The following is a 27,665-nucleotide window of genomic DNA, read 5'->3' as shown; positions in this document are numbered from 1 at the left end:
AGCGATATACTAATATACTAATTACATGGGATATAATAATATACTACACTAATAATGGATTTTTTCATACTTTTCGGTTATCCGACTTTTCAATTATCCGACCAACCCCAGTCCCCAATTAGGGCGGATAATCGAGGTTCTACTGTATCTGTATTATCTTTGCTCTTCCTCTGATTCACAGAGATAAGTGAATTGTTCTGTCGAAAATGATAGTTAATACTTGGATATCGACTCACAAACGCCCGATTTCCCTTATTAACAGAACCAGGGCAAGAACTTGTGGACAATCTCATTGGTCCATCCATTTTGTATATAAGGTGACTACCTTCAACCGACGCTTTTAGTCACGTACAGCCATGCTTCTAGCCATAGGCAATAGTTACCCTTAGATAAAGTTTCCACTTATATTTTTGGTGCTTTCATCCAGTGCTAAATTATAAGTCTACAAAAGTTTCACTCTTCTTCTGCAAAGTGTTATAAGATTCTCACAGCACGTCAATATTACATAACAAATTTATATTATTTGTAAGCTCTCTCACACCGCGACTTTTTCAGGATAGAATGGATACTCTCTCCATGTAGATAATATTTTAATAATTCGTTATTATAGTAATTGAGTATTAATCTGATCACCTATTGTTGCGTATTATTATTTATTGTATACATTTTGTTATATAGTCGCTTAAATAAATATATTTGATTACTTTAAATTTATGTTATCAATTTGCCTACCTCCATCGATTTCCCAAAGTAAAGTAAACAATCTCCTACCTATTTTCTTTAGGCCACTCGCATAAAACAATTTCATTTTAAACGCGAATTGGGACGCGTATAATAATCCTAACTGCTAAAAGGACCCCGACATACGACAAAAGATTCCATATATCTTCCTTGTCTATCAAATTCGAATCATCTTGTTCAGTGAGCGAGGGTTTTACCGCCCCGTCAGATCACACATTTGGTGTCAGGAGTTTCAGTGTTTATCCCATCTCCTCAGTGGCACTTTTCACACTTTTCCATTCTGCAAAACATGTGAATTGCCTCACGGGCAATTATCGCATTATTGTACAGTACTTGTGAGTCAAATAAAATATTTACTGTAAATCAAATAAGTATAAATTTTGCTATAACTTTATATATTGTTAAATATTAAGATGAATATTTCAGTATACGAGTAATTATATATATTTATATAATAATAATTCATATATATATAAAGAAGTAATAATGACTAATATATATATAATAATTTTCGCTATTTAATATGATTAGATTTATCAAAACGATAAATAACGCTAATTGAATCAAGTAGCAGCAACTGAAATATCGATGTCCACAAGTAAATAATAATTAACTTACTTCTGAAGCAAATCTCCAAGATACTCTGAAGAATAATATTTTGAAATTTCGAATAAATCTTTTTCCGTCAAAACTCGCTTTCTTCCCTCGTTTATTAATGGAAAAACCCAACTGGAAAAAATTTATTTAATTATTATTCTTGTTTACCGTAATTTTCTTGTACTGATAATTCTGAAACTGTTATAATCGTAATACAACACAACGAACGATGTTTATCAACACAGATGAGTTATCGTAATCAATTGTTGGAATTAAGGAATTTTTAATTTCAAACTTTAAAGACTGTTTCAGCTGTACTATAGATTACTACCTATGGAGTTTCGGGATTTTGAGTATATATTTGAACTCACGGGACCGAGACGAGTTCACCGGTACCCTACTTTTGGACCGGAGTTGAAAAATAAGAAAGTTGTCATACTTTTTTCCAGGCGATCACGCGATGATCGGGAGTCAAGTCGCTCTCTCCGCTAAGCCTATCGCGTGTTTAACAGGCAGTCCAGCAAGTCGACCATATATACCTTCAACAGAGGCAGATGTTGATCCACGAGCACATTGATCGTCTGCAGTTGGAGTTAAGTCCTTTTCGCATGCCCCCGCACTCCTCGACCTCAGGGCTCGACCTCAGCCGCCGACACGCTGGATATCGCTCGAGGTCGGATACTACTACGCGCCGCTATCGCGGCATGTCTAACAAACCTATCCTATCCTCCGGGAGATGACCGTCACCGCTAGGTGAGAAAAAACTGAAATGGCGTGGAATGCACTGTAAAAGGCAAGAAATCGTAAATATTATAACTTTCTTATTTTTCGTCTCTGTCCAAAAGTAGGGTACCGTTGAACTCGTCTCGGTCCCCTGAGTTCAAATATATACTCAAAGTCACGAAATTCCATAGGTGATAATCTATAGTACAGCTGAAAATTAAATTATCAATTAAATAAATTTAGTCTGCTATGTTAAATATAACGTTAAACGTTATATTTAATTAATCAAATTTTCGGCCGTTATTATCGGCCGAAAATAATTTCCTGGATATTTTAGATCTATAATCGAAGATTTATGAGAAATAAATGTATTTAACTGATAAATATTCTCAATTGCCATGTGTTATGAAAGATATTTAAATTATGCAACGTGTACTTTCAGCGACCGAATTCTTATCAGATAAAATTAAACACGTATATAATTATATAAATATGTTTTCTCCAAGTATATTGCTGTGTAATTCTATATTTATGCAATAACGTCTCATAAGCTACAAAAAACGTTTGTAAATTGTTTGAGTGGTAATAACATAAACTATATAATTTTTTACTACTTAGTTAAAATAATAGCTTTAAAAAACTAATCAAATTAAGTTTTTAATTATATTTTGCATAATATATTAGATTAAACGAAAAATTAAACACACATCGAATACAGAATATATCGCGTGTTTGATAAACAAAATAATTTTTATTAAATCTTTTTGATTTATCTCGTAAATCCATAAATCCCTATTAATATATACTGTATGTTTCACAGTCTCGTGCACACGGAAAGATTTGCGGTGTTATCTTATAAAAACTGAACAATAAATTAAAAAATAATATATAATTTGTATTTACACCTGTATTATAATATGAAATGACGGTGTGAAAATATTAGAGGCTTTCTTTTAAAATATTACATTATGAACATTAAACTTAATAGTTATTTATAATACAAAATTTCACTTATTAATTGGGGAAAATAATATTACATACCAGAAAAATATACGAGAGAAAACACCAACCGTATCGAATGGGTTACTTTTCTCTTTCCTCTCCATTCTCTATTAATTTGTCTCGTCTATGCTTTTCTATACACTGCATATGTAGTATCATTCATCAAGTCTAAACATCTAACAGATAACATATAATATTTATTTTAAAGTGTAAAGGTTTAGCGTGTTAGTTGAGTTCAGAAGAAGTTTCGTCAAGATGTTATATTAATGAATAGAAAGTTAACATTTATTTATAATATTTGATTATAAATAGGTTGAAATGTAGTCGTAAAAGTGTTGGTTACATAAAAATCTGTCAGCATTTTTTCATCGGATAAGATGTATCTACGTGCAAATCATACTGAGCAGGATTCGTATACTTATACGCATCCTGCTCAGTACGAAAACTGTATCTAATTCCTCACTGAGTCAGAAGTATATTACGTGATGTAACCTCGATTACTCTAATTTGATTAATTAATAATTATGATAATGGGAAATGCCCTTGCAGAAGCTGCAGCCTGACCGGTATGTACTAGTATAGGGGAGATCGGGGCAAGATCGGCATGTTAAGCTTTACTTAAATTTTGTGTAATAAATACTGCTGTAAACTGAAAAAAAAGCTTTGCATATTGTCTATTGGAATGTTACCTCACTATAGAACTGGTTAAAATCAGTTTGGAAATAAAANTGCAATTCCTTGTTCCATTCTCTGAAAATAAATTGCAATAAAGCCTAAAAATTGATTTAAAAAATATTTGAATCCATGCAGAAATGAAAGTTACATGCTGAGAAAAAACCAGGTGTGTTCCACATTTCGAAAATAATAGTTTGAAGCAAATCGATTTTTTAACTTAAAGCATCTTTCAGAATATTAAACCTATATTTTGGCAAATTGCTCAATCCGCTCGAAGATCGCAAGTGTGACGTCTAGGCGATTTTCCTGTGAATTTTAGTGAAGAGTTTAGTCACGTGGCACCTGTGAAATGTCGAGATTTTTCATTCGGTAACTCTGCGTGCTGTGTGCAATTCTAAAGTTCACAGAGCATGTTCTTCAGGTTGAAAAATTAGAAAAGTAAAGATTTTTTCATAAATTTCTGGAAATTTTAATCGATTAGTTTTATAACTAACTAGCTGTTACCCGCGACTTCGCCCGCGGAGGTTTTGCAAGCAAATCCCATTTATATTCAGTATTTCAACAACCATAGTAATTGTTATATGACTCCTACCGCTGAGAATAATGAGAATTGCTGAGAATCAAACGAACTGTTTTCAGTTTGATCAATTTTCTGGAACATTTACAATCGTTCTATAATCAAACCAATATGCAATAACAAATTCAAATTTAAAATGGTTCGAACATTTGGTTAAAAAATCGAAATATATAAAAAAAATATTTATAACAATGTCTGAAATGTTATCAATTTAAGGGAAAGTATGGAATCAATTTCAAAAGTCGTTCTTCAGGTTAAACCTTAATGCTCTCCCTCTCCCCCCCGCTGGGGAATTTCGAAAAATCCCTTCTTAGTGTGTGTTTTCATGACGTACCCTAACTGTGTACCAAATTTCACCTCTAGGTTAAGCGGTTTGCTCTGGGCAATGATGAATCAGTGACTAAGTCAGTCTGTCAGTCAGGACAAGTAATTTTATATATTTAGATTGTGAATAAATTAAATATATTTTTTAAATTATTATATATTATTTATTGAAAAAAGGAATAACTGGGTTTATTATTCTGTATAATCGCAAGTACTTTTGTCATAAGTAAATAAATTGTGCTACTGATATTATGGTTTTCACTATTGGCAAATCCAAGTGTTTGAAATAGTTAGGTTGAAATGTTAAAAAATACAAATTGTCAGTTAACAATATTCTTATATCAAAACTTACGTAAAATGTTACAAAACTGTATTTATATACATTATACAACTGTTAAGTTTTAAATTGTTATTGAAAATCGTCCTTGCATGTTTAACATTGTAGCAGCATTATATTTGGTACTTTACTAAACACATCAACTAATTCTCAAAGTTTATGTTTTTCAGAGCACTAAATACAATGAATTTAATTAATCATTCATCTATTTACAAGTATAAAATAAGTGAAATAATGTGTTTTGTAGATTATTTTGATTGTAAAAAATTTCAAGTACTGAAATTTTAAAGTAAATAGGAAAAGTAAATATTATTGTAAGAGCCTGAAGTTTGTAGTGGAACATTTTGGAGTTCTCGATGGGTTTGATATTTTAAAAGGTTATTTAAAATGTAAAAAGATAGAGAATTTATCTACAGTAGAACCTCGATTATCCGCCCCCGATCAACCGACCCCTCGGTTAACCGACCGTCCTAGTCGGCAAATTTCAAATGTCCGCTAGTGATGTGGCGCTACAGTATTTGGCTATGTCTTGGCTACTTTAATATTATTTTTACGTGTTTTAGCTGGCAACACTCATTCGACCATGAAAGGGAGCCAGTATTTAAACGAAGCTTAATTTTCTAATTTTTAACGATACAATAGCGACGATTATTATTTTAAAAAATTTTTGTTAGGCTTAACATCGATGAAAATTCAACGCAAAATAGGTTAATAGCGATATACTAATATACTAATATACTACACTAATAATGGATTTTTTCATACTTTTCGGTTATCCGACTTTTCAATTATCCGACCAACCCCAGTCCCCAATTAGGGCGGATAATCGAGGTTCTACTGTATCTGTATTATCTTTGCTCTTCCTCTGATTCACAGAGATAAGTGAATTGTTCTGTCGAAAATGATAGTTAATACTTGGATATCGACTCACAAACGCCCGATTTCCCTTATTAACAGAACCAGGGCAAGAACTTGTGGACAATCTCATTGGTCCATCCATTTTGTATATAAGGTGACTACCTTCAACCGACGCTTTTAGTCACGTACAGCCATGCTTCTAGCCATAGGCAATAGTTACCCTTAGATAAAGTTTCCACTTATATTTTTGGTGCTTTCATCCAGTGCTAAATTATAAGTCTACAAAAGTTTCACTCTTCTTCTGCAAAGTGTTATAAGATTCTCACAGCACGTCAATATTACATAACAAATTTATATTATTTGTAAGCTCTCTCACACCGCGACTTTTTCAGGATAGAATGGATACTCTCTCCATGTAGATAATATTTTAATAATTCGTTATTATAGTAATTGAGTATTAATCTGATCACCTATTGTTGCGTATTATTATTTATTGTATACATTTTGTTATATAGTCGCTTAAATAAATATATTTGATTACTTTAAATTTATGTTATCAATTTGCCTACCTCCATCGATTTCCCAAAGTAAAGTAAACAATCTCCTACCTATTTTCTTTAGGCCACTCGCATAAAACAATTTCATTTTAAACGCGAATTGGGACGCGTATAATAATCCTAACTGCTAAAAGGACCCCGACATACGACAAAAGATTCCATATATCTTCCTTGTCTATCAAATTCGAATCATCTTGTTCAGTGAGCGAGGGTTTTACCGCCCCGTCAGATCACACATTTGGTGTCAGGAGTTTCAGTGTTTATCCCATCTCCTCAGTGGCACTTTTCACACTTTTCCATTCTGCAAAACATGTGAATTGCCTCACGGGCAATTATCGCATTATTGTACAGTACTTGTGAGTCAAATAAAATATTTACTGTAAATCAAATAAGTATAAATTTTGCTATAACTTTATATATTGTTAAATATTAAGATGAATATTTCAGTATACGAGTAATTATATATATTTATATAATAATAATTCATATATATATAAAGAAGTAATAATGACTAATATATATATAATAATTTTCGCTATTTAATATGATTAGATTTATCAAAACGATAAATAACGCTAATTGAATCAAGTAGCAGCAACTGAAATATCGATGTCCACAAGTAAATAATAATTAACTTACTTCTGAAGCAAATCTCCAAGATACTCTGAAGAATGATATTTTGAAATTTCGAATAAATCTTTTTCCGTCAAAACTCGCTTTCTTCCCTCGTTTATTAATGGAAAAACCCAACTGGAAAAAATTTATTTAATTATTATTCTTGTTTACCGTAATTTTCTTGTACTGATAATTCTGAAACTGTTATAATCGTAATACAACACAACGAACGATGTTTATCAACACAGATGAGTTATCGTAATCAATTGTTGGAATTAAGGAATTTTTAATTTCAAACTTTAAAGACTGTTTCAGCTGTACTATAGATTACTACCTATGGAGTTTCGGGATTTTGAGTATATATTTGAACTCACGGGACCGAGACGAGTTCACCGGTACCCTACTTTTGGACCGGAGTTGAAAAATAAGAAAGTTGTCATACTTTTTTCCAGGCGATCACGCGATGATCGGGAGTCAAGTCGCTCTCTCCGCTAAGCCTATCGCGTGTTTAACAGGCAGTCCAGCAAGTCGACCATATATACCTTCAACAGAGGCAGATGTTGATCCACGAGCACATTGATCGTCTGCAGTTGGAGTTAAGTCCTTTTCGCATGCCCCCGCACTCCTCGACCTCAGGGCTCGACCTCAGCCGCCGACACGATGGATATCGCTCGAGGTCGGATACTACTACGCGCCGCTATCGCGGCATGTCTAACAAACCTATCCTATCCTCCGGGAGATGACCGTCACCGCTAGGTGAGAAAAAACTGAAATGGCGTGGAATGCACTGTAAAAGGCAAGAAATCGTAAATATTATAACTTTCTTATTTTTCGTCTCTGTCCAAAAGTAGGGTACCGTTGAACTCGTCTCGGTCCCCTGAGTTCAAATATATACTCAAAGTCACGAAATTCCATAGGTGATAATCTATAGTACAGCTGAAAATTAAATTATCAATTAAATAAATTTAGTCTGCTATGTTAAATATAACGTTAAACGTTATATTTAATTAATCAAATTTTCGGCCGTTATTATCGGCCGAAAATAATTTCCTGGATATTTTAGATCTATAATCGAAGATTTATGAGAAATAAATGTATTTAACTGATAAATATTCTCAATTGCCATGTGTTATGAAAGATATTTAAATTATGCAACGTGTACTTTCAGCGACCGAATTCTTATCAGATAAAATTAAACACGTATATAATTATATAAATATGTTTTCTCCAAGTATATTGCTGTGTAATTCTATATTTATGCAATAACGTCTCATGAGCTACAAAAAACGTTTGTAAATTGTTTGAGTGGTAATAACATAAACTATATAATTTTTTACTACTTAGTTAAAATAATAGCTTTAAAAAACTAATCAAATTAAGTTTTTAATTATATTTTGCATAATATATTAGATTAAACGAAAAATTAAACACACATCGAATACAGAATATATCGCGTGTTTGATAAACAAAATAATTTTTATTAAATCTTTTTGATTTATCTCGTAAATCCATAAATCCCTATTAATATATACTGTATGTTTCACAGTCTCGTGCACACGGAAAGATTTGCGGTGTTATCTTATAAAAACTGAACAATAAATTAAAAAATAATATATAATTTGTATTTACACCTGTATTATAATATGAAATGACGGTGTGAAAATATTAGAGGCTTTCTTTTAAAATATTACATTATGAACATTAAACTTAATAGTTATTTATAATACAAAATTTCACTTATTAATTGGGGAAAATAATATTACATACCAGAAAAATATACGAGAGAAAACACCAACCGTATCGAATGGGTTACTTTTCTCTTTCCTCTCCATTCTCTATTAATTTGTCTCGTCTATGCTTTTCTATACACTGCATATGTAGTATCATTCATCAAGTCTAAACATCTAACAGATAACATATAATATTTATTTTAAAGTGTAAAGGTTTAGCGTGTTAGTTGAGTTCAGAAGAAGTTTCGTCAAGATGTTATATTAATGAATAGAAAGTTAACATTTATTTATAATATTTGATTATAAATAGGTTGAAATGTAGTCGTAAAAGTGTTGGTTACATAAAAATCTGTCAGCATTTTTTCATCGGATAAGATGTATCTACGTGCAAATCATACTGAGCAGGATTCGTATACTTATACGCATCCTGCTCAGTACGAAAACTGTATCTAATTCCTCACTGAGTCAGAAGTATATTACGTGATGTAACCTCGATTACTCTAATTTGATTAATTAATAATTATGATAATGGGAAATGCCCTTGCAGAAGCTGCAGCCTGACCGGTATGTACTAGTATAGGGGAGATCGGGGCAAGATCGGCATGTTAAGCTTTACTTAAATTTTGTGTAATAAATACTGCTGTAAACTGAAAAAAAAGCTTTGCATATTGTCTATTGGAATGTTACCTTACTATAGAACTGGTTAAAATCAGTTTGGAAATAAAAATAATTAAAATAATTACAACTTTACAAGAAGAGAGAAATTGACGAAGTTGCCCCGGGTATAGGGGCAAGATCGGCAACTTCTCTCTTTTTGTAAAGTTGTAATTATTTTAATTATTTTTATTAAAGTTGCCCCTGGTATAGGGGCAACAGTAATGGGGCAAGATAGGCACGTATATAAAATTATGTTATTAACAATGTATAAGTTGGAATTCACTATTAAAACAAAGAAATACAAATCCAACACCCATTTAATATTATTACAACGAAATGCAAGTTCAAAGACATATATACATGAATAACAAATGCAAACATGTTTTCATTTATCATCTGTTTGATTTTTATCCTTTGCTTCTAATGTGGCTTTATGTTGCCGATCTTACCCCGCTAGTCATGATTTCGAAACATTAAGTACAACCCTGAGAACAGAATGCCAAGCCACGATCTGGCCACGTGAATAAGTTGAAGTTACATCCTTCTAACAGGAAAAGTAACTTTCGTTATCATGGAATTATAACAAAACCTGCCAATTCAATATAAATGGAAAAAAAATATTATATGGAATTGAACGAAAATGAAAATTTGCTTGATAATTCAACTACGCTTGTTGGAGAACAATAAAAACACTACACTCAACAAGCCACCAATAAAACTCAACTGCCTAACCTATAACCAAAGTCTCGTTTTAATTTGTTTTTAAAAAAAAGCGCTTGACAAACTTGCCCCGCATGCCGAAGTTGCCCCGGTCTCCCCTAATCATACTCATAGCGTAAGCGTACGCTTACTTTGCCAATACCTAGAACTGGCTCTGTGAATTGGTATCGCAAGTGCAAATAATTATTTTATCATTTTTCAATTTAACTGAATATAAAGTATTAATTATATAAGTGTGTGAAAATAGCGAATACAAATTAGATTATGTTGTGTAAACAAAATTATTACAGCGGTGATCAGCAAGCTTTTCCGAATGAAAATCTGAAGGAAACATTGTAGGCTTCGGGCGATCCTATAAATTACTCCACACGGAATTTCAGAATTTCGGACTGCTCGCTACCAATATACACTGCAAGTGCTAATGTTGTAAATAATAAAATACTATATTCTATTGTTATGCACATAGTTTATTCACGCCTCTTTACAAGTCTAGTTTGGTTTGAATGATTTTCATAAGGAATATTATCCTTATTAATTTTCCAGATCGTTATATATATAACACGTGAAAGTTTTGTACTAGTTTTAAACTTAAATTTCCTCACGGGTTCTTTGCAAATTTCGAAGTTTTGAGACTCCATAAACACAAAAACATCTGTGTGCTTGTGTTTGTGTGTGTGTTGGCGTCTGTTTCGTTTAATATTTCAGGACTTTTAAAAATTCAAGCAACGAGTTGCTTAACTTTCGCGGATTATTTGGTGACGTCATCTGTTGTCATATTTTATTTTAAAAACGTTTCAAATTTTTAACTATTATAATAAATTCGCAAAGATCTTAATCTAGAGAGCAGGAATGGGTTTTATAAAAAAAATTGTAAATGCTATACATACAAGAAAAAGAACCGATTTTTTTAAATTTCTGACCGTTTCAAGGTCCACTGAGTCCAAAATGAAGTAATCTTAGGAGCTCATTTTTTGACCACTTGCCATACTTTCCCTCTGTTATATATAACAGCCAGGAAAGTAAAAATAAGAACAAAGTTTCATACTGTAATTGATTAATAAGGAGCATTGATTTTACTAAATTTTGGTGAATAAAGGTTAAGGTGAAGGGAAACAGTGGAAAGGTCTCGTGTTATATCTCGAGTCGGGTAAAACTTAATGAAATTTTTAATAGTAATGTGAGATAAGCAGCAGGTCACTGGTTAAATTCCAATTGACCACTTACTCTGCACGGGCAGGTAAGGCCCGATCTCGGGTCGTCGGATGGCTAGGAGGGCTAGTGGCGAGGGAGGTGAGCAAGTCGGCAGGCGTCCTTTAAATGACAGGTTAACAGAATAACAAGCATTTATTGAATAACTAAAGCTACGTTACAAGAATACTAAGGTTAAATGCGGTTATATTAAAATATATAGGCCTGCAGAAATTCTTGTTCGAGAGAGAGCGCTTTTACAAATTCTAACCCCTAAATACCTCTCGGCGGAAGGGAGAGTTGGCGAACGTCGTCTGTATGGAAGGGTGTGGTGTCTTCCGTGTCTTCTTGCCGATGTCCTCTCTTTGTAGCTGGATCAAGTCCGCTGTATGGAGGTTCAGGAGTCGAGGTGGGCACTATCACAAAGTATAACTTCCTATGACGAATCGCCCTGAGCTTCTGGAGATTCCAGCTCTTATATCATTAGCGTGGGAAAACTGTTACGTGATTGACTTTTGTTGATGATGACGATGCATTCTTCACACCTAACTGTAAACTTTCTCAGCTAGCTGTTATACAATCGGTGAAATCCGATCTAGTTCAAATTCTTCGGGTTTTTTCCGAAGACAATTAACAGAAAATTTGGATTTTTAAAAAGCCCGTAAAAATCCGCGAGCTCACAGTAATTGGCATTTACAATATAATTTAAAATTCGTTTCTACCGAAAAATAAACCTCTTCATCATTTCATTATGATCAATAATAATAAATTTATGTTTTAAAATAAATTCTCATAACAGCCGGGAAAGCTAGGTAACTGGTTGCTGAATTTTTTGTATACTCAATGGCATAAAAATTAGCGCATCAAAGAGTTGTCAGAATCGAACGAAATTGTACAGCTATGAGTGTAACGGTGATATAAGTAAGCGGTTACAAAATGAAAGCAAAAGGACAATTTATTGCAGGAAAAAGTACAAAAGAAAGGTAGTTCTCTAGTAGCCTAACCTGTTGGGCTACCTCTAGCATGAATACATCATGTGATACTGGCAGGCACGGAGGCATATGGATGCCGTATGATAACTTGCGGAATCTCTGTCCACAGATGTTGCAAACGGTCCTCTCTCCTTCGGGAAAACAGTCAGAAATATTATAAAGAATATTTACTCATTAATTAAGTTAACGTAAATTGAAACGAAAGGACACATTGATGAAAAACAATTAAAATATACTTCATAAAGGAAAAATGAAACCACTAAATTTAAAACCTTTACTCTGCTAAAAATAGTGAATACAAAGAAAAACTTTCTATTGTTAATCAATATTTATTTATTTAACACGTTAAAGAGAAAGGTTTTGTAGACCTAAATTTGCTTTTTTTTTAATTTTATCTTTGTAGAAAGTACAAAATCAACTGGCACATTACACATTGTCACATGTCCAAAAACAGGAAGTCGATCACTCGAACCTCATACAGAAGTAAACGTGAAATTACCACTGTGTTAAACTTTACATTAAATTAATTTAACTTACCTTTTGAAGTGCCATTGTCATTTATCTAAAGCACAAAGCTGTTTCCTCTTTAGCCAACACGAAATGCAAGAGAAATGAAATGCTAGAAATATACAACCAAAACAATGAACTAGATGCAATTGTGCAGGTAAAAGTTACGAAATATAAGGTTTGTTTACTGTACAATTTCCCCAACCCACATTTTACACCCTTTAGTTCTTGCTGGACTAAGCATTCTATACTTGAAAAAATACTTTTTTCCAGAAAATTATCTACTTAATATCAATTATAGGATACTTCCAATAAACGTCGTCTTTGCCTACATAAATCCGAGATTATACTTCTGAAAATAGAACAATTTTCATTCCTGTGACCGATATTACAAATAAAGGTACGTTAGATAAAGTAGAACACGTGATACCACAAAAATATCATTAGTAACATACCATAATATAGTAACATAATGAAATTTTACCTTAATATCTCGAAGCTCGGCATTCCAACGTAAAATTTTATATTATATCAATCAGTATAAATAAAATGTATTGAGAAAGTTTACTTTTATGACTTGAAATCTAATTTGAGTATCGGCATCATTCGAAGTGACAGGAATCTCTGAATTTTTATCGGTTGCTTTCCTGAAAATTTTTATACTTGAATTAACCAAGAAATAATATATTGAAAATAGTAATTACAATAAGATTTCGTATTCCATTCACACGGGTCTTCATTAACATATATCATGTTTTGAATATAGTAAGTCAACGATGTATTAGTATGTAGCTTTATAAGCTTTCGTAACGTCGTATTTTACAGCAACGTCACAAATGATATCTCTTATCAAAGAAGCTCCAGAGAACATTTATCGGTTACAATATATTCTGTTCTAAAGTAGAAGTAAGTAGTTATAGGATATGTATGTTTTATAGAGATAGAAGATTAATGGAAATCGCCGAAATCGAAAACAAATGTGAATATAGAATTGAAAAAGTAAAAACAAGAGTAAAATGAACGGTACGAAATTCGTCTATATAATACAAATATAAAGAGATTTAGCCGAAAGAAGATATAGACTAAAAAGAATAGAAAAATTGACAGAATAGAAAAACTTACCAGTGCTGGGCATTAGTAGGATTATTCACTTTGTTATTCTTTCTATTCAGCCCCAGCAAGGAATTGGTAACGAGGAATTATCTATTCTTCACGCGTGTAAAACGGGTATAGTAGGGGTGGCCAACTTTTGTGTACTATACATAAAATCTACTTTTTATCTTAAAATTGTGTCGCGATCGACTTATTGTCGTAGGCATAGTCTAAGTAGCGAGGGGAGGTGTGAAATACATACTATGTTTAGATAGGTAAGAAAAGCCACAATTTAATTTAAAACATGAAGAAAAGGTATTTACATTTTAAACAGAAGAGAAATTGAAACTCAACGTTGTCACTTTCGGGGACCACCACTTTACCCTTCCTCTCTCTACCGTGTCCCGACCTACTCTCTCTGTCCCTCTTCTCGTCTTTCTTTTTTTTCGGTTTTACGACCCTTTGTCTACATTTCTTATTCTTCTTTTACAACTGTACGCAAATGGATTGCACATGGACCGACAAAACCGCATATGAGAGAGGACGCGGAGATCCTATATCGCTACAGTGCGGTTGCGCGTTATGTTCACGCGTTGCGTTTGGTTACAAGTGTAACACATTAAGTCAAGACATCGCGAATATACATAGCCTTTTGTCATCAATCTAATTTCTCATTTTTGCGTTTATGAGTCACAGTTACGTTCTAATGACTAGTCTCAGTCAATACTATTCATGTTAAAATTAGCAAATGTGCCCAAAAATTTTAACAGTTGTTACTATAAATAAAAACTTTTTCGTTCGAATACCGCAGATTCAATTGATTCCGAGCGAATGTTAAACATTTGAATATCGCATTTCAAATAGTCAAACATTTTATATAAATATTCTAACCTTAGAATTTTTGTCTTTTCAATATTCATAGATTTTAAGTTACGCTTAATCAATTCCCAGAGAAGCCGTTTCCGGTTTATTTTTTCTTGTCAAAAACACGATACGATATACGCTGACATCACTGAAAATGGCTTCATCCTCATTAAGACGCCATAGAAAGTTCGGATATGTCACTACGTTTGTCTACAACTTAACGCTTCAGTTTCACCAATTTTGTGTTTATATTAATATTAATTATATTATAATACAGTTATTTTATCATTTTACAATAAGTACAGTATTTATTGAATTTATTTTGTGTAAATAAGAACGAGCCCCCGTCCTTCACTTACCGGCTGCCTCATTGTGGGCCTGGCCAAACCGATAATGGGCTTGCATAAAAGAGATCCTCTTAGTGCCCACGGGGCGAAAAAAAGTTTAAAAAAATCAGAGTAAAATTAGAGTTAAGAGTAAAAGACCCTCTGAGACAGCTTTTCATCGTTAATATTAAATAGAAGATTATGTTAAATTCCCAACACACACGCACTCACGTCTATGACATAAATTTATATCCTTGAATTTCTACACAAATACAGCAAATTAATTACAAATTATATATATTTTATTTGTAAGCACCGATTATTAAAGTACATCAATTATATTGAATGACTACGTTTTAAATGAACGACATTTTTTAACACAAATGTTAATATAACAATACAAAGTTAAATAGGAATTGCTCTTAAGATCAATTCATTCATTGGTTTCAGCACGAAGTGTTCGTTACCTACTATTAATGGCTCCTGAAAATTGAAAAAGAATACATGTAATTATCATAATTTTATATACGTATAGATTAAATATACATGTTCTAGCGGCATGCTGAAATTCGCCAGTACAAGTCGTGCCTAGCAATTTCTTGATGCACTAGCACATAGTATGGCTGTTGTCTAGATTACTCCCGGTGGAATTTCGGGACTTTGAATATACATCTGAACTCTGGACCTAGACGAATTCCACAAGAACCCTACTTTTGGACCGGAGACGAAAAATAAGAAAGTTATCATATTTACGATTACTTGCCTTTCACAATGTATTCTACGCCATTTTAGAGTTTTCCACTAGTTGGCGTTTGACTGTTCTTGCTCTAGACGGATTCATCCCGGAGGGGAGCCGCCGGCAGGCCGCCCAGTGTTTAACGTCACTAGTTATTGATTCACGGTAGTTCTTGAACAAAAGAAAAAAAAAAAGGAAACGTACACTGAACTACAAGCAGTGCCACCTAGTGAAAAACTAACTCTAAAATGGTGTAGAATGCATCGTGAAAAGCAAGAAATCGTAAATATGATAACTTTCTTATGTTTCGTCTCCGGTCCAAAAGTAGGATACCGTAGAAGTCGTCTCGGTCCACTGAGTTCAGATCTATATTCAAAGTCCCGAAATTCCACTGGGAGTAATCTATACAACATCCCATAGTATAATAGATACCCACTCAGCCTTCATTATAATGAGTACAATACCTTCTCAGTAGTAAAAGCAACTGGAAGGCAACGCAATAGACTGAACAGCGACAGCGGCGAAGATTTCCAGTTTCGATACCCAATGCCGATACCGGCCGGTATTGATACTTTTGTGGTATCGGGACATTCCTACACACATTCAACTGTTTTCACACTCCATGAGCTAATACGCTATTGTACATTGCATTTCATGCAATGTACTGTACAATAGCGTATTAGCTCATGGAGTGCGAAACCTACTTTAATTAGACAGATGGTGAAATAAACATCCGTTTCAACATCTGCAGAAATTAGATTACAATTTCTTGAAAGCGACTAGAAAGAGTAAATAGATTCCGAAATAAATGTCTATGATAGAATATGCTACTACTTCAAGAGATAGTTAGATACTTCTTAAAATGGCAAATTTCAACACGCCACATCGACGTATAAACTTATTTAATTTTTTATATTATTTTAATCGCTAGTTAGTTAAATTAATTTCATATGGCGTGTCAATTTTTTTAATTTACATCAATAAATGCATTTAATTTTTTTAAACATATTTTAATAATCTCGAAACTTCAATCGCTGGAGTGTTCTTAAACAAATAAAGTGATGTGTAAAGTACATTGTTGATACATTGATTTTTAAACCACTAACCACATGTTATTATAAATCATGCATAACTAAGAACGTCTCGATATTGCCCATACTGATACCGTATCGATACTTCTCCCGAGTATCGGATCTAGTACAGTTACATTTTTCCGACAGGTAAGGAACGAACTGAAACAGGAACTGAAACAGGTAAGGACGAACTGAAACACGAAATTTTACATTATTTTCAGTTACGTTAAACTTATATAAAAACATTAGATTACTATTTAGAAGAAATATTTAGTTAAACATTATGCAGTACTTTTGTTTGTTAATAAACGTGGAGTATCAATGATGTTCAAAATGAGCTACAATTTGAATATACTTGTTTAAAACTGGCATTTATATAATTTGAACACAATACAGAACTTTTAATATAAAGACACTTTTTAATCTCATCACAAACGATTTCTTATTCATCCCTATCCCATGTACAGTACAGTAGTAACCAAAGAACCTATTAGCATAACTAGATCTGGGGCTTCTTTTGTGTACGGTACATTAGACATCAGACGAGTATAAACTGAAGTATGAATGACGCACTGACTTCTGAACCAGATTTCCAGGACTCAATTCCTCGGAGTGAGCAACAAAATATTACATGCTGCTCTGAGTCCTATTCATCCTTTATTGTAATGAGAACCGTACTTTCTCAGCAGTGAAAACAAGTGGAATGTGTGAGGTTGTCGATGGGATGCGATTGTTGGGAAGGAGAAGGGGTGGAGAGAGTCGTATGTGAATATGATTTAGACACTGAGACAGGGCAATTTACAATTTGATCCCGTTTAATTGGATAAAAACATGCTTACAAGATTTTGTTAATTTTGCCTATAAAAAATTCAACTCTGATTATTCAGTCGGAGGCGAGTCCAGTGAAAGTCTAAGTGTCATTGTAGATGTTGACAATCAGTCCTCTGGCGATTGACGTCTTATAGATCGATGGCTCCGGTGCTCTTTCGTCAGTCCACATTGAGGGTTAGGTGAGAAGTTCGGATCAGCTAAGGTGTTCGTCCACAAAAGTACAAGAAAGGAAACATAAACTTTTAAGACGGCTGGATCGTATACAGAGTAGCAATGGTTTAGTAGAAAGAACGGCTTCAGGATGAGATTTATCTAACGGAGTTACTTCCGCGGGACTTGGATCATGGAGAGGAAAGAGCGAGCGGATCTTTGAGAAAGAACGTCGTGTCCTTGAAACACTAGTTTTTAAAGGGTTCTCTCCTCGATTCCGCATTCCGATTGAACGATTGCTTTCTCTTATTTCCAATCGGTCCACTCTTGTCTCCAGCAGCGCCGTAACTAGCCTTTTATGCGTCCGGTGCGAGCTTCTGTAACTACGCCCCAAAAATATGACCCAAAACTTGGTCCAGATCATTTCTGCGCCCCCAGGGTCTGCGCCCTGTGACTGGGCACCGCTGGCACCGCCCTAGTTACGGCACTGGTCTTCAGGTAACAATTTTTGACCTTTCGGGCCTCGGGAGAGATCGGTATGACGTTTAACCCGCTATCGATTGGATGGTATTCATCTGAACTTTGAAACTGTTCCCAGTAATTCCAGCCTTTAATGCTTACCTTTTTGACAGAAAAAATTTTAATAGTCTTTGGAAGACATTGTTTAATTAAGCCAGTCTTTTTGCTCTGCTATTGTTTAGTTTTTTTGGGTCCTCTATTTTCGAAAAGTGAGAATTTAACTGTTTTGACGGATATTCGTTAACATTCGCGTCGCCTGCAAGGCGACGCGAAGGAATTGAACAGCGACATCTGGCAGGATTTCCAGTTTTCATTCCCAATACTAATATTGGCCGGTATCGATACTTTAAGACCGATACCGATACCGGTATCGATATGTTAGGTAATACTAAACTAAAGGAAGTGATGTGAAAACACTGTATATATAGTTTTAGATTAGAATAAAGTTTAATTCTAAGTTAAATAAAGGACTGCCTCATTATTGTTCTAACACGATACTTTTGTGGTGTTGAGACATTCCTGTGCATGACCTTAATTTCATTTTTGCTTTCAGGCTGTTGACCGATCCCCATATTTTCCTTTCTTATATAGACTATAAGAAAGGAAAGTATGGGGATCGGTCAAAAAATGACCCCGAAGATTTTTACATTAAAATTTGGGGACCTAGAAACGTCGAAAAATGCAAAAAAAGGTAATTCAAGATTATTTTGTCAGTATGCATGGATTTTAGTGTGTGTTGGGGAAACGATTTTATTCACCTTCTTTGAAGCTTAATAACTCCTGTGCCTTTTGTCTAAAATTTCTGAAATTTGCAGGAGGTTTTTGTATTAGGGGATTGATGATATTAAATTTTGATGGTCAAGGAGTTGGATGATAGAGAGAGACCATATGTCATACCTCAAATGGGGACAGACTTAATGAGGATTTTACTCGTTATTACCATATACAATTTTTTATAAAATTCATTTCTACTGTCAAATTTAAGCTTTTTGTCATTTTATAATAATTAATAACAATGAAAGTTTATTTTAAATAAAATATCACAGATGACGCCACCCCAGTTTTGAATGTTAATGCTGGGAAAGTTTTGATACTCGTTGTTGGATTTTTTCAAAGCATTAATCAATATATTTAAACGATATTTATATCTATATAGAAATTTACACATTTTAAAGTTTTATGTTTTTATTGTAAAAAATTTTTAATATGAGATTAACTTTCAAGAAAATCAACATATCTTAAATACACATGACTGGTGATATTTATACAGAACAATTGTTTGTTTTTTTGCTTCAATCTGAAAAACTATAATAATTTTCTTAATTAAATGAAGAAGCACCTATCATTTGTAATTATTTAAAGTTTTAACAGAGAAGTAAATTATGACAAATAAACCAGCGAACAGATGTATCAAGGTAATTTTTCAATGGTCGTTAACATCTCTGCATCTCTGTCTACGTTCACTGACTAGTGCTTTAGGCAAATGGTCTTTTTACTAGATGTCTAGTAATACCACAGAACAGAGCCGGGACAAGGGTGAGGCCAGAGCCGGCCCTATCATAGGGCGAACGAAGCAGCCGCTCCAGGCGCTAAGTCCTAGGGGCAGCCTCAGTGGTAAAGAAAATTAAAGGGTATAAATTAAGGGCAACCAAGGGAGGCGCCATAATAGGATCTCGCTCCATCCTAAAACCTGCCTCGGGCCGGCACTGGGTGAGGCATATGAAACACTTGCTTCAGTTGAACAATGAGAAAGGATGCCAAATTGGTGAAAAATGAAAATTAATAAATTGCAAAATAAAAAAATAATAGTAAATAAAAAGTAAAATGTATCTTGCAATGTTTGTCAAATACTTTAAGCACACTAACTATTTGTATCAGACATTAATCAGACATTTGTATCAGACATCAATACACTCGTTTCCTCGTATGATAGTGCCCTAGTAAGCTTTATCCCTTAGACCAGGGGTGGCCAACCTTTTGCATACCATGCGCCATTTGTTTGATAGACGAGTTCAGATGCGCAGTGGCGTACCGTGGGGTGTTAGCCGCCCGGNGTTTATATGTTATTTTCTTACATATAATTTTAGTTTTGTGATATTCATATTCTATAAAGAAATTAATTAATGTAAATATAACAGTTCTTGTGAATATTACGTCAAACAATAATTTAGTATCACAAAGAAAAACAAGAGAGACTAAATCTGAAAAAATTGATTTTATACTTTAAATTATCATGTTTATTCACATACCATGCACACATTTTTAAAAAAGAAATGATCTGAAAATTGTGAGATATATATACATATATAAGAAATGATCTGCAAATTAGGACACACACACACACACATATATATATATACAATTCAATTTCAATTCAGAAACAGCCACTGACTTTTTTATCAAAAGCATATCTTTTATGTGCTTTTGCTGAGGTTGCACTATAAAAAAGTCAATGACTGTTTCTGAATTGTATCTTAAGCTATAAATATAATTTATGAATCTTGAACTGTAGTTATACTTTCTGAGTCCTTATTAACTGCTAACTTTGCTCAGTGAATATGAATATTGTTTAACAGCAGTATGGAAAAAACATTAAAGAAAAACACATTCATTAAAAATAAGTAATTCTTCAAATTTTATTAAAATAATATTTTATNATTAACCTCTGAATACAGAAAAACGTAACTCTGGTGCACGTTTTTTACTTTATCATACTATTTTATTGTTTTAAATTAATGGTAAAACAGTTTGCAATGTCACAGTTTTAAATGCTATGGTTTTAACAGTGTACTTTATTATGTGTATTGTTTGCCTCTCACTGCTATTACTACTTTATGTATCATATGGTTTGGTCATATCTACTGTAAGTTCACAAGTTTTACATCTGTTATATTTATTGTTCTTGTAAATCATTAACATTTTAACTATTGTTATGGCAAATACCTGTAAATTAATAATTATCATCCGTATTTTATCAATTGTCACCATTTCTGTGCTTCTCATAACCATGTAAGTTAAAAATTTTTACAAATTTTGTAACAGTGCAACTAAACAGTTACATTACAAAGACATTGCATTTCGGACTTCGAATCCCTTATGTATACTCTAGGAAATAAAAATGTGATTTTCTAAAGCTTGTCTTGTTTCTAATTGATGGTGTAATAAGTCTAGCGGAAAAGAGAAGCCATCACAGAACTCATAAAATTGAAGAAACATGTAAATAAAACTTAAACTTATTAAAACAATTTCAACCATACAAATAACTCTGAGTCAGTATAATTCTGTTCATTTCTTCTTAGTCTACTGTATTGTATTTAGTCTATACATCTATATTGCACATTTTAAATAGCTAAACTTTAAAAAATAATTGTGTTGACGAGTCATTTCGTCATTGTAATCCTTTGAAATAAAAAGTATCATATACGTATTTTAATTTTGAACTAATAGGAAAGATATTTGGTTGATTTCGTTTTCTTGGTTTGATAACAAACAGTATCACGTAACTTCTTACGTTTAAGTCGTGTATTGTTCTGCCACTTAATACATCCTACACTACTACCTACACTATTAACATGATAATCAGGTTCAATGACTGGAAAGTCCATCCAGCTCAGGACCCTGGCTATCGCATCAAGCCTGGTATTATCATCAGGAACAAAAACATTACCACCTGCCTTGTCTCCCAACATAGCACAGATTACATTACCACTGTCCATGTTACAGACAATAACACTCACCTTTACATATGTTCAGTCTACATTCAAGACACCACTAACATTGAGACAGCCATTGAAGACATTCATCACCTCCTGAACTCATACAAAGATAAACCTATCCTAATAAGATAGGTTTTGTTTATCTTTGTATGAGTTCAAGACTTCAATGCCAAGTCTGCAACCTGGCAACGTCCAAAAGATGACCCTAGGGGTAACAGAGTTAACGAAACCATGGCCCAACACAACCTTACTCACTTGAACACCAGCACCCTTCCGACCTACTCCTGTGCCATGGGGAAAAGTTGGATCAACCTAATGTTAGGAGTCACATCACCCTTAGGGTTGACCACTGTTATACTACCGACATAGATTCTGCCAGTGACCATAGGTATATCTTCACCCAACTGAACACTACTAGTAATACTAATAACAGCTTTCACTATACTCACACGAACTGGCAATTATTCTGCAACACTTTCAATAACATTTGGGCTAGTACCCCTCACCACAATCACTATACTCAGGACACCTTAGACCAGGGGTGGCCAACCTTTTGCATACCATGCGCCATTTGTTTGTTAGACGAGTTCAGATGCGCAGTGGCGTACCGTGGGGTGTTAGCCGCCCGGGGCGGAGAAAAATTTCGGCCATCCCTTAATCAGGTATTTCAATTCATAAGACGAAATTCAGATTTGCCACAGAACAAGTAATGAAAAATGCGGTGGTGGTGTAGTTACTTGTATAAAATAGTTCTACAGTATTCGATATTAGTGGTGTACACGATCACGAATGTATCGTGAATCGTAGAAGCAAAAAAAAAAAAAGGTCAACAGGTGTCGCAGGAAGTCAGTAGTCCAACCGATTCCCACAATGTCCGGACGGTAGCACTATCGTAGGACGTTAGCACTGTCATTTCGACGCCTACATACTGATCGAAAATAAACATACATGTATACACTGTAATTTACTATGTGCAGAACACTCATTTTATCTGTAAAGTTGATTGCAACGAATTGTGCAACAAATGAACTTGCCAAGACAGACTATAAAGAATTAATTTTCTATAAATTATTCTTAATTGCAAAGAAGCCAAATCTGGCAATGTTGCTCAGAACTGACTGAAGCGCCACTTGTAATCGTCCAATGCGCCAAGTTTGGCGCATGCGCCACGTTTTGGCCACCCCTGCCTTAGACCATCTTATCACCAGGCTTACAAATACAATCACTAACTCTTATTATGTTATTGCCTCTGAAGTCAAACATTGTAAACACAAAAAGGTTCCTTGATGGTCACTGAGCTAGAAAACAAGAAAAATGTTGTTAGGAGATTAAGGAGGCAATTTAGGAATGAACAAGACCCAGACATTAAAGTCACACTTAGAGATCAGTACAGGCACGAACACAATGCTTACAAAACCCTTATAAATAAAATAAGGACTAACACTTGGAAGGATTTCTGTACCAACTTGTGGTTGCAATCCTGGTACTTAGCTTGTAAGGAAAAATGCCAACTCCAAACCCCACCACTATCCAGCTCCCTGATGGTTGCTATACCAACAACACGGAAGAAACTATCACGCACATCCTCACCAGCCTTTACTCTTCGGATGACCCACAGCAGGATAACAATATACAAGTGGTCATCAGAAGTTCTACACTCACTTTGCCTAATACAGATAAAGATCATAACTTCACCTACATTGAGGTTTTGAATGCCATTCGTTTGCTCACCAATAACAAAGTTCCAGGCCTTGATGGCATAACCACTAGGATGATTAAACATGCATTTGAAGGTAATCCTACAGCATTTGTAATTCTCTTCAATATCTGCTTGAACACTGGCCTTTTTCCTACTCAGTGGAAAAAGGCTAGTGTCCCAAACCCACCAGTGCTAACACTTACAAAAAATACAGGCTGATCTGTCTTCTCCCAACTCTGGGAAAACTGTTAGACGGTCTAATGATTAATAGGATCACATGGCATCTACACAAGCATAGAGCCCTGCATCATAATCAGTTTGGCTTCTCTAAAAACAAAGGCATAGTAGATGCCATCCATCAGGTCGTTAACTACATCCACCAGGCTAAACAAAACAATCAGCATACCGCAATTATTGCTATTGACTTTATGTGAGGCTCTGGACAGGTCTGAACCCTCACTAAAATTCGCATTAAAATAATTGTTTTAGAGAAAATAATATAGTAGTTAGAGATAGATTTTATTTTATGAAAACGCGACGCTAACTTTTAAACAATAGAAGAATGTAAGTCCGTCGACCATTTCCGGTTGGAGATCGAATTAAACTTCGATTTTGACCTCTCCCGCGCCCCCGAAAGGTTTCGAATTGTCATCAGGTGACGACGGGAGACCAATCGGAAAGGGGAATCTGAGAGAAAACAGATAAAACCCCGGAAATTCGAGGACGCGACGGCTTCTTCTCCCGAAAGTTCCAAGTGACGGATCTGTTGTTGTGTGTGTGTCTCGCACCCATCTTCGTCTCCATCTCCCGACCTCGGATCGACATCTTTCCATCAACGGAAGTCAACTGCATCATCCCAGAGTCGTCGAGACGTGATGGAATGGTTCATTCGCGAACAAGGGACACTCCTTCAAAATGGGACTATCTTGGAAAGAAGAGGAAGACCCAGAGGCCACAGAACTTCCAAGATCGCGGAAATCTTGTAAGCTTCTTTCGTGTTTAATAAACAGTTGTGTTGTTTGTAAACGAAGCATCTATCTCTGACTCAACTGCTTCCCCATGTCGTTGATTGTTACCGCTCGGCAGTCCAGACGGCAAGGGAGATAATGACGATACATATCACATATTAACGTTCATTGAGTCTTTTAAATTTCTCCCCCCTCGGCCCCCACATTTATAGGTATCTTTGATCATGCCTGGTGGCCTTCTATCTTATACACATTACATGCTCATCACTGCCCTAAAAATCTTTACAAATTTCTTCAGTCCTATCTTAGCAACAGGAGTGCAGGTGTAGAATAGTATTATGATTTTCAGAGGAGTATATAGCCAAAGAAAAATATCCCCTATGCTTTAACTATCTATACAACACAAAATAACATAGTCACATCTATCATTTGAGGCTCTCCTCAGGGATCCAGGTCTGGTCCTGGTCTCTGGAACATAGCCTATAACTATTCTGCACTTAAACAATACCCTGCCTCCTGGCTGCCACATACAGGGCTATGCGGACAACACAATTATCCTAGCTTCACACAGGACCAGTGAATGCTTACATGACATATGCAATGACATTCTCAATAACATTCATCAGTGAAGTATTAAGCATAGCTAGGCTATTAACACAAAAAATTGCTAAAGCACGATAGTTGGTAGGAACACAGCACTCGTCAAGAAGCTTTGAATAGGTGCTCACAGAATAAAGCAAACAACAGAAATTAAATATTTTGGCTATTCTTGATGAGAGACTTAACTTCACACCCCACAACAAATATATCAAGGACAAAGCTAAAAAGATGGCCAATGCCCTCATTAGTATTGCTAGTAACATATGGGCCTTACCCCTATCGCTACTAAGCTTATTTACAAGGGTGCAATTCAGCCAGCACTCCTCTATGCCATACAGGTTCGGGGCCATGTGGCCGTCAAAGCCCATAACCATAAAAAAAACTATTACCTGTTCAAAGAATTGCAGCTCTCTGCATTTGTAAGGCTTATAGGACCGCACCTACTAGTGCCCTTTTGGTAATGTCAGGATTGACTCCTATTGACTTAGAAATTAAATGCAATATTTGGCAGGAAAATCTCGCCATCTTACCCTGGCAAGATTACAGCGACTCGGATGTCAACAAAATGATTAGAGTAGGTAAGATTCCCCCCCGTTTGACCTTGATTGATGATATCAAAAAATTCAGCAGCGATAAAAATACCCTCCTGACTTACAATTACCACTCCTCCCATCAGCTTGCCCCAACGTTTACTTTGAAGATCCAGATGATCATCCCATGTTTAGGATTTACACTGACTGTTCCAAGAGATGGGTGACAATGTGAGTGCAACAAATCCTAAAATCTCATTTATAAACACATTTTCATAGTGTTTGAAATAAGGAAATTGTTATTTTTGAGTGTAATTTATGTTGTAATAATCAATAGCAAAATATTCAAACTACCAATAAAAAAGTTATTTTTGATGTAATTAATTACTTAAAAGACTAATGATATTGATAACACTACCATTAATACCTTATGTGCTGTACAATATATCAAACTATATACATCCATACATCTGTCATTCTTAATTATCTATCATGTAATGATACAAGGGTTAATGCTGGAAATCAGATAGCTTATTACCTTCTAAATATTCTCATATATATACTGGCATTAATATTTTAAACTTATTTTAAAATTTAAATGTGTTTAGTGGAAATCATAAAAGTGTTAAAATTGAATTTTTAAAATTCATTCATGTCTTAAATAAAAATAACTTAAAATAAAGAGAAATTACAACTGTTTGTCTTTATTACTGATTTATAAACATATAAATAATTTTTATATGGCATGATGTATTAATACATTATATACAGTAATATATTTCTAGGTTCAGAAGAAGAATCATTATTGAACAGAAGACACTTTCTTTCCTCTCTTTATTTTGATTGTAACAAAATTTATTCATTTGTAAACAATTTCAAATAAAAAATATTTGTTTAAATAAAAATTAGGACAAAAATCACTTCATATTTACACAGAAATTATTCATAATTGGTATCAGTTTTCAAAAGAAAAATTACAATTCAAACTCTTAACATTTCTATTTGTTGTTAAAATTTTAAAAATGTTGTGATATTTTTTATAATCAAATATTTTTACAACAAATATAAGAAAAATTCTATTATAAAAATATCTTTTAAGACAAATATATAAAAATACATATTTTAAACAATATTCTAGCTTTAGTTAGATAAAGCTAACTGTAAGTTTAACTAAGAAATAATTGTGTTTATATGTTATTTTCTTACATATAATTTTAGTTTTGTGATATTCATATTCTATAAAGAAATTAATTAATGTAAATATAACAGTTCTTGTGAATATTACGTCAAACAATAATTTAGTATCACAAAGAAAAACAAGAGAGACTAAATCTGAAAAAATTGATTTTATACTTTAAATTATCATGTTTATTCACATACCATGCACACATTTTTAAAAAAGAAATGATCTGAAAATTGTGAGATATATATACATATATAAGAAATGATCTGCAAATTAGGACACACACACACACACATATATATATATACAATTCAATTTCAATTCAGAAACAGCCACTGACTTTTTTATCAAAAGCATATCTTTTATGTGCTTTTGCTGAGGTTGCACTATAAAAAAGTCAATGACTGTTTCTGAATTGTATCTTAAGCTATAAATATAATTTATGAATCTTGAACTGTAGTTATACTTTCTGAGTCCTTATTAACTGCTAACTTTGCTCAGTGAATATGAATATTGTTTAACAGCAGTATGGAAAAAACATTAAAGAAAAACACATTCATTAAAAATAAGTAATTCTT

General features: G+C 33.8%; 1 protein-coding gene across 5 annotated transcripts in view; it reads right to left on the bottom strand.

Moving 5' to 3' along the window:
* Positions 1–8,976, bottom strand: part of LOC111635156 (multidrug resistance-associated protein 4-like) — a 54,749-nt gene extending 45,773 nt beyond the window's left edge. For 3 of the 5 annotated variants that reach the window (XR_002758342.1, XM_023380025.1, XM_023380023.1), the window contains exons 1-2: positions 3,103–3,305; positions 1,360–1,470 (exon numbers count right to left, since the gene is read on the bottom strand). Coding sequence is in view for 3 of the 5 variants with exons in the window: in XM_023380025.1 (XP_023235793.1) it covers positions 1,360–1,470; positions 3,103–3,167 (176 nt within the window). In the remaining 2 variants the exon portion in view is untranslated. Of the gene's footprint in view, positions 1–1,359; positions 1,471–3,102; positions 3,306–7,030; positions 7,142–8,773 lie in introns of those variants that run through there. The other 2 variants (XM_023380024.1, XM_023380026.1) reach the window with 2 other exon arrangements.
* Between the last annotated feature and the right edge of the window lie 18,689 nt (positions 8,977–27,665).

This window comes from Centruroides sculpturatus, unplaced genomic scaffold (assembly GCF_000671375.1).
Source record: "Centruroides sculpturatus isolate CEXI.00-Female unplaced genomic scaffold, Cexi_2.0 scaffold827, whole genome shotgun sequence".
NCBI classification, from domain to species: Eukaryota; Metazoa; Arthropoda; class Arachnida; order Scorpiones; family Buthidae; genus Centruroides; species Centruroides sculpturatus.
This window is presented reverse-complemented; position numbering and strand designations above follow the sequence as displayed.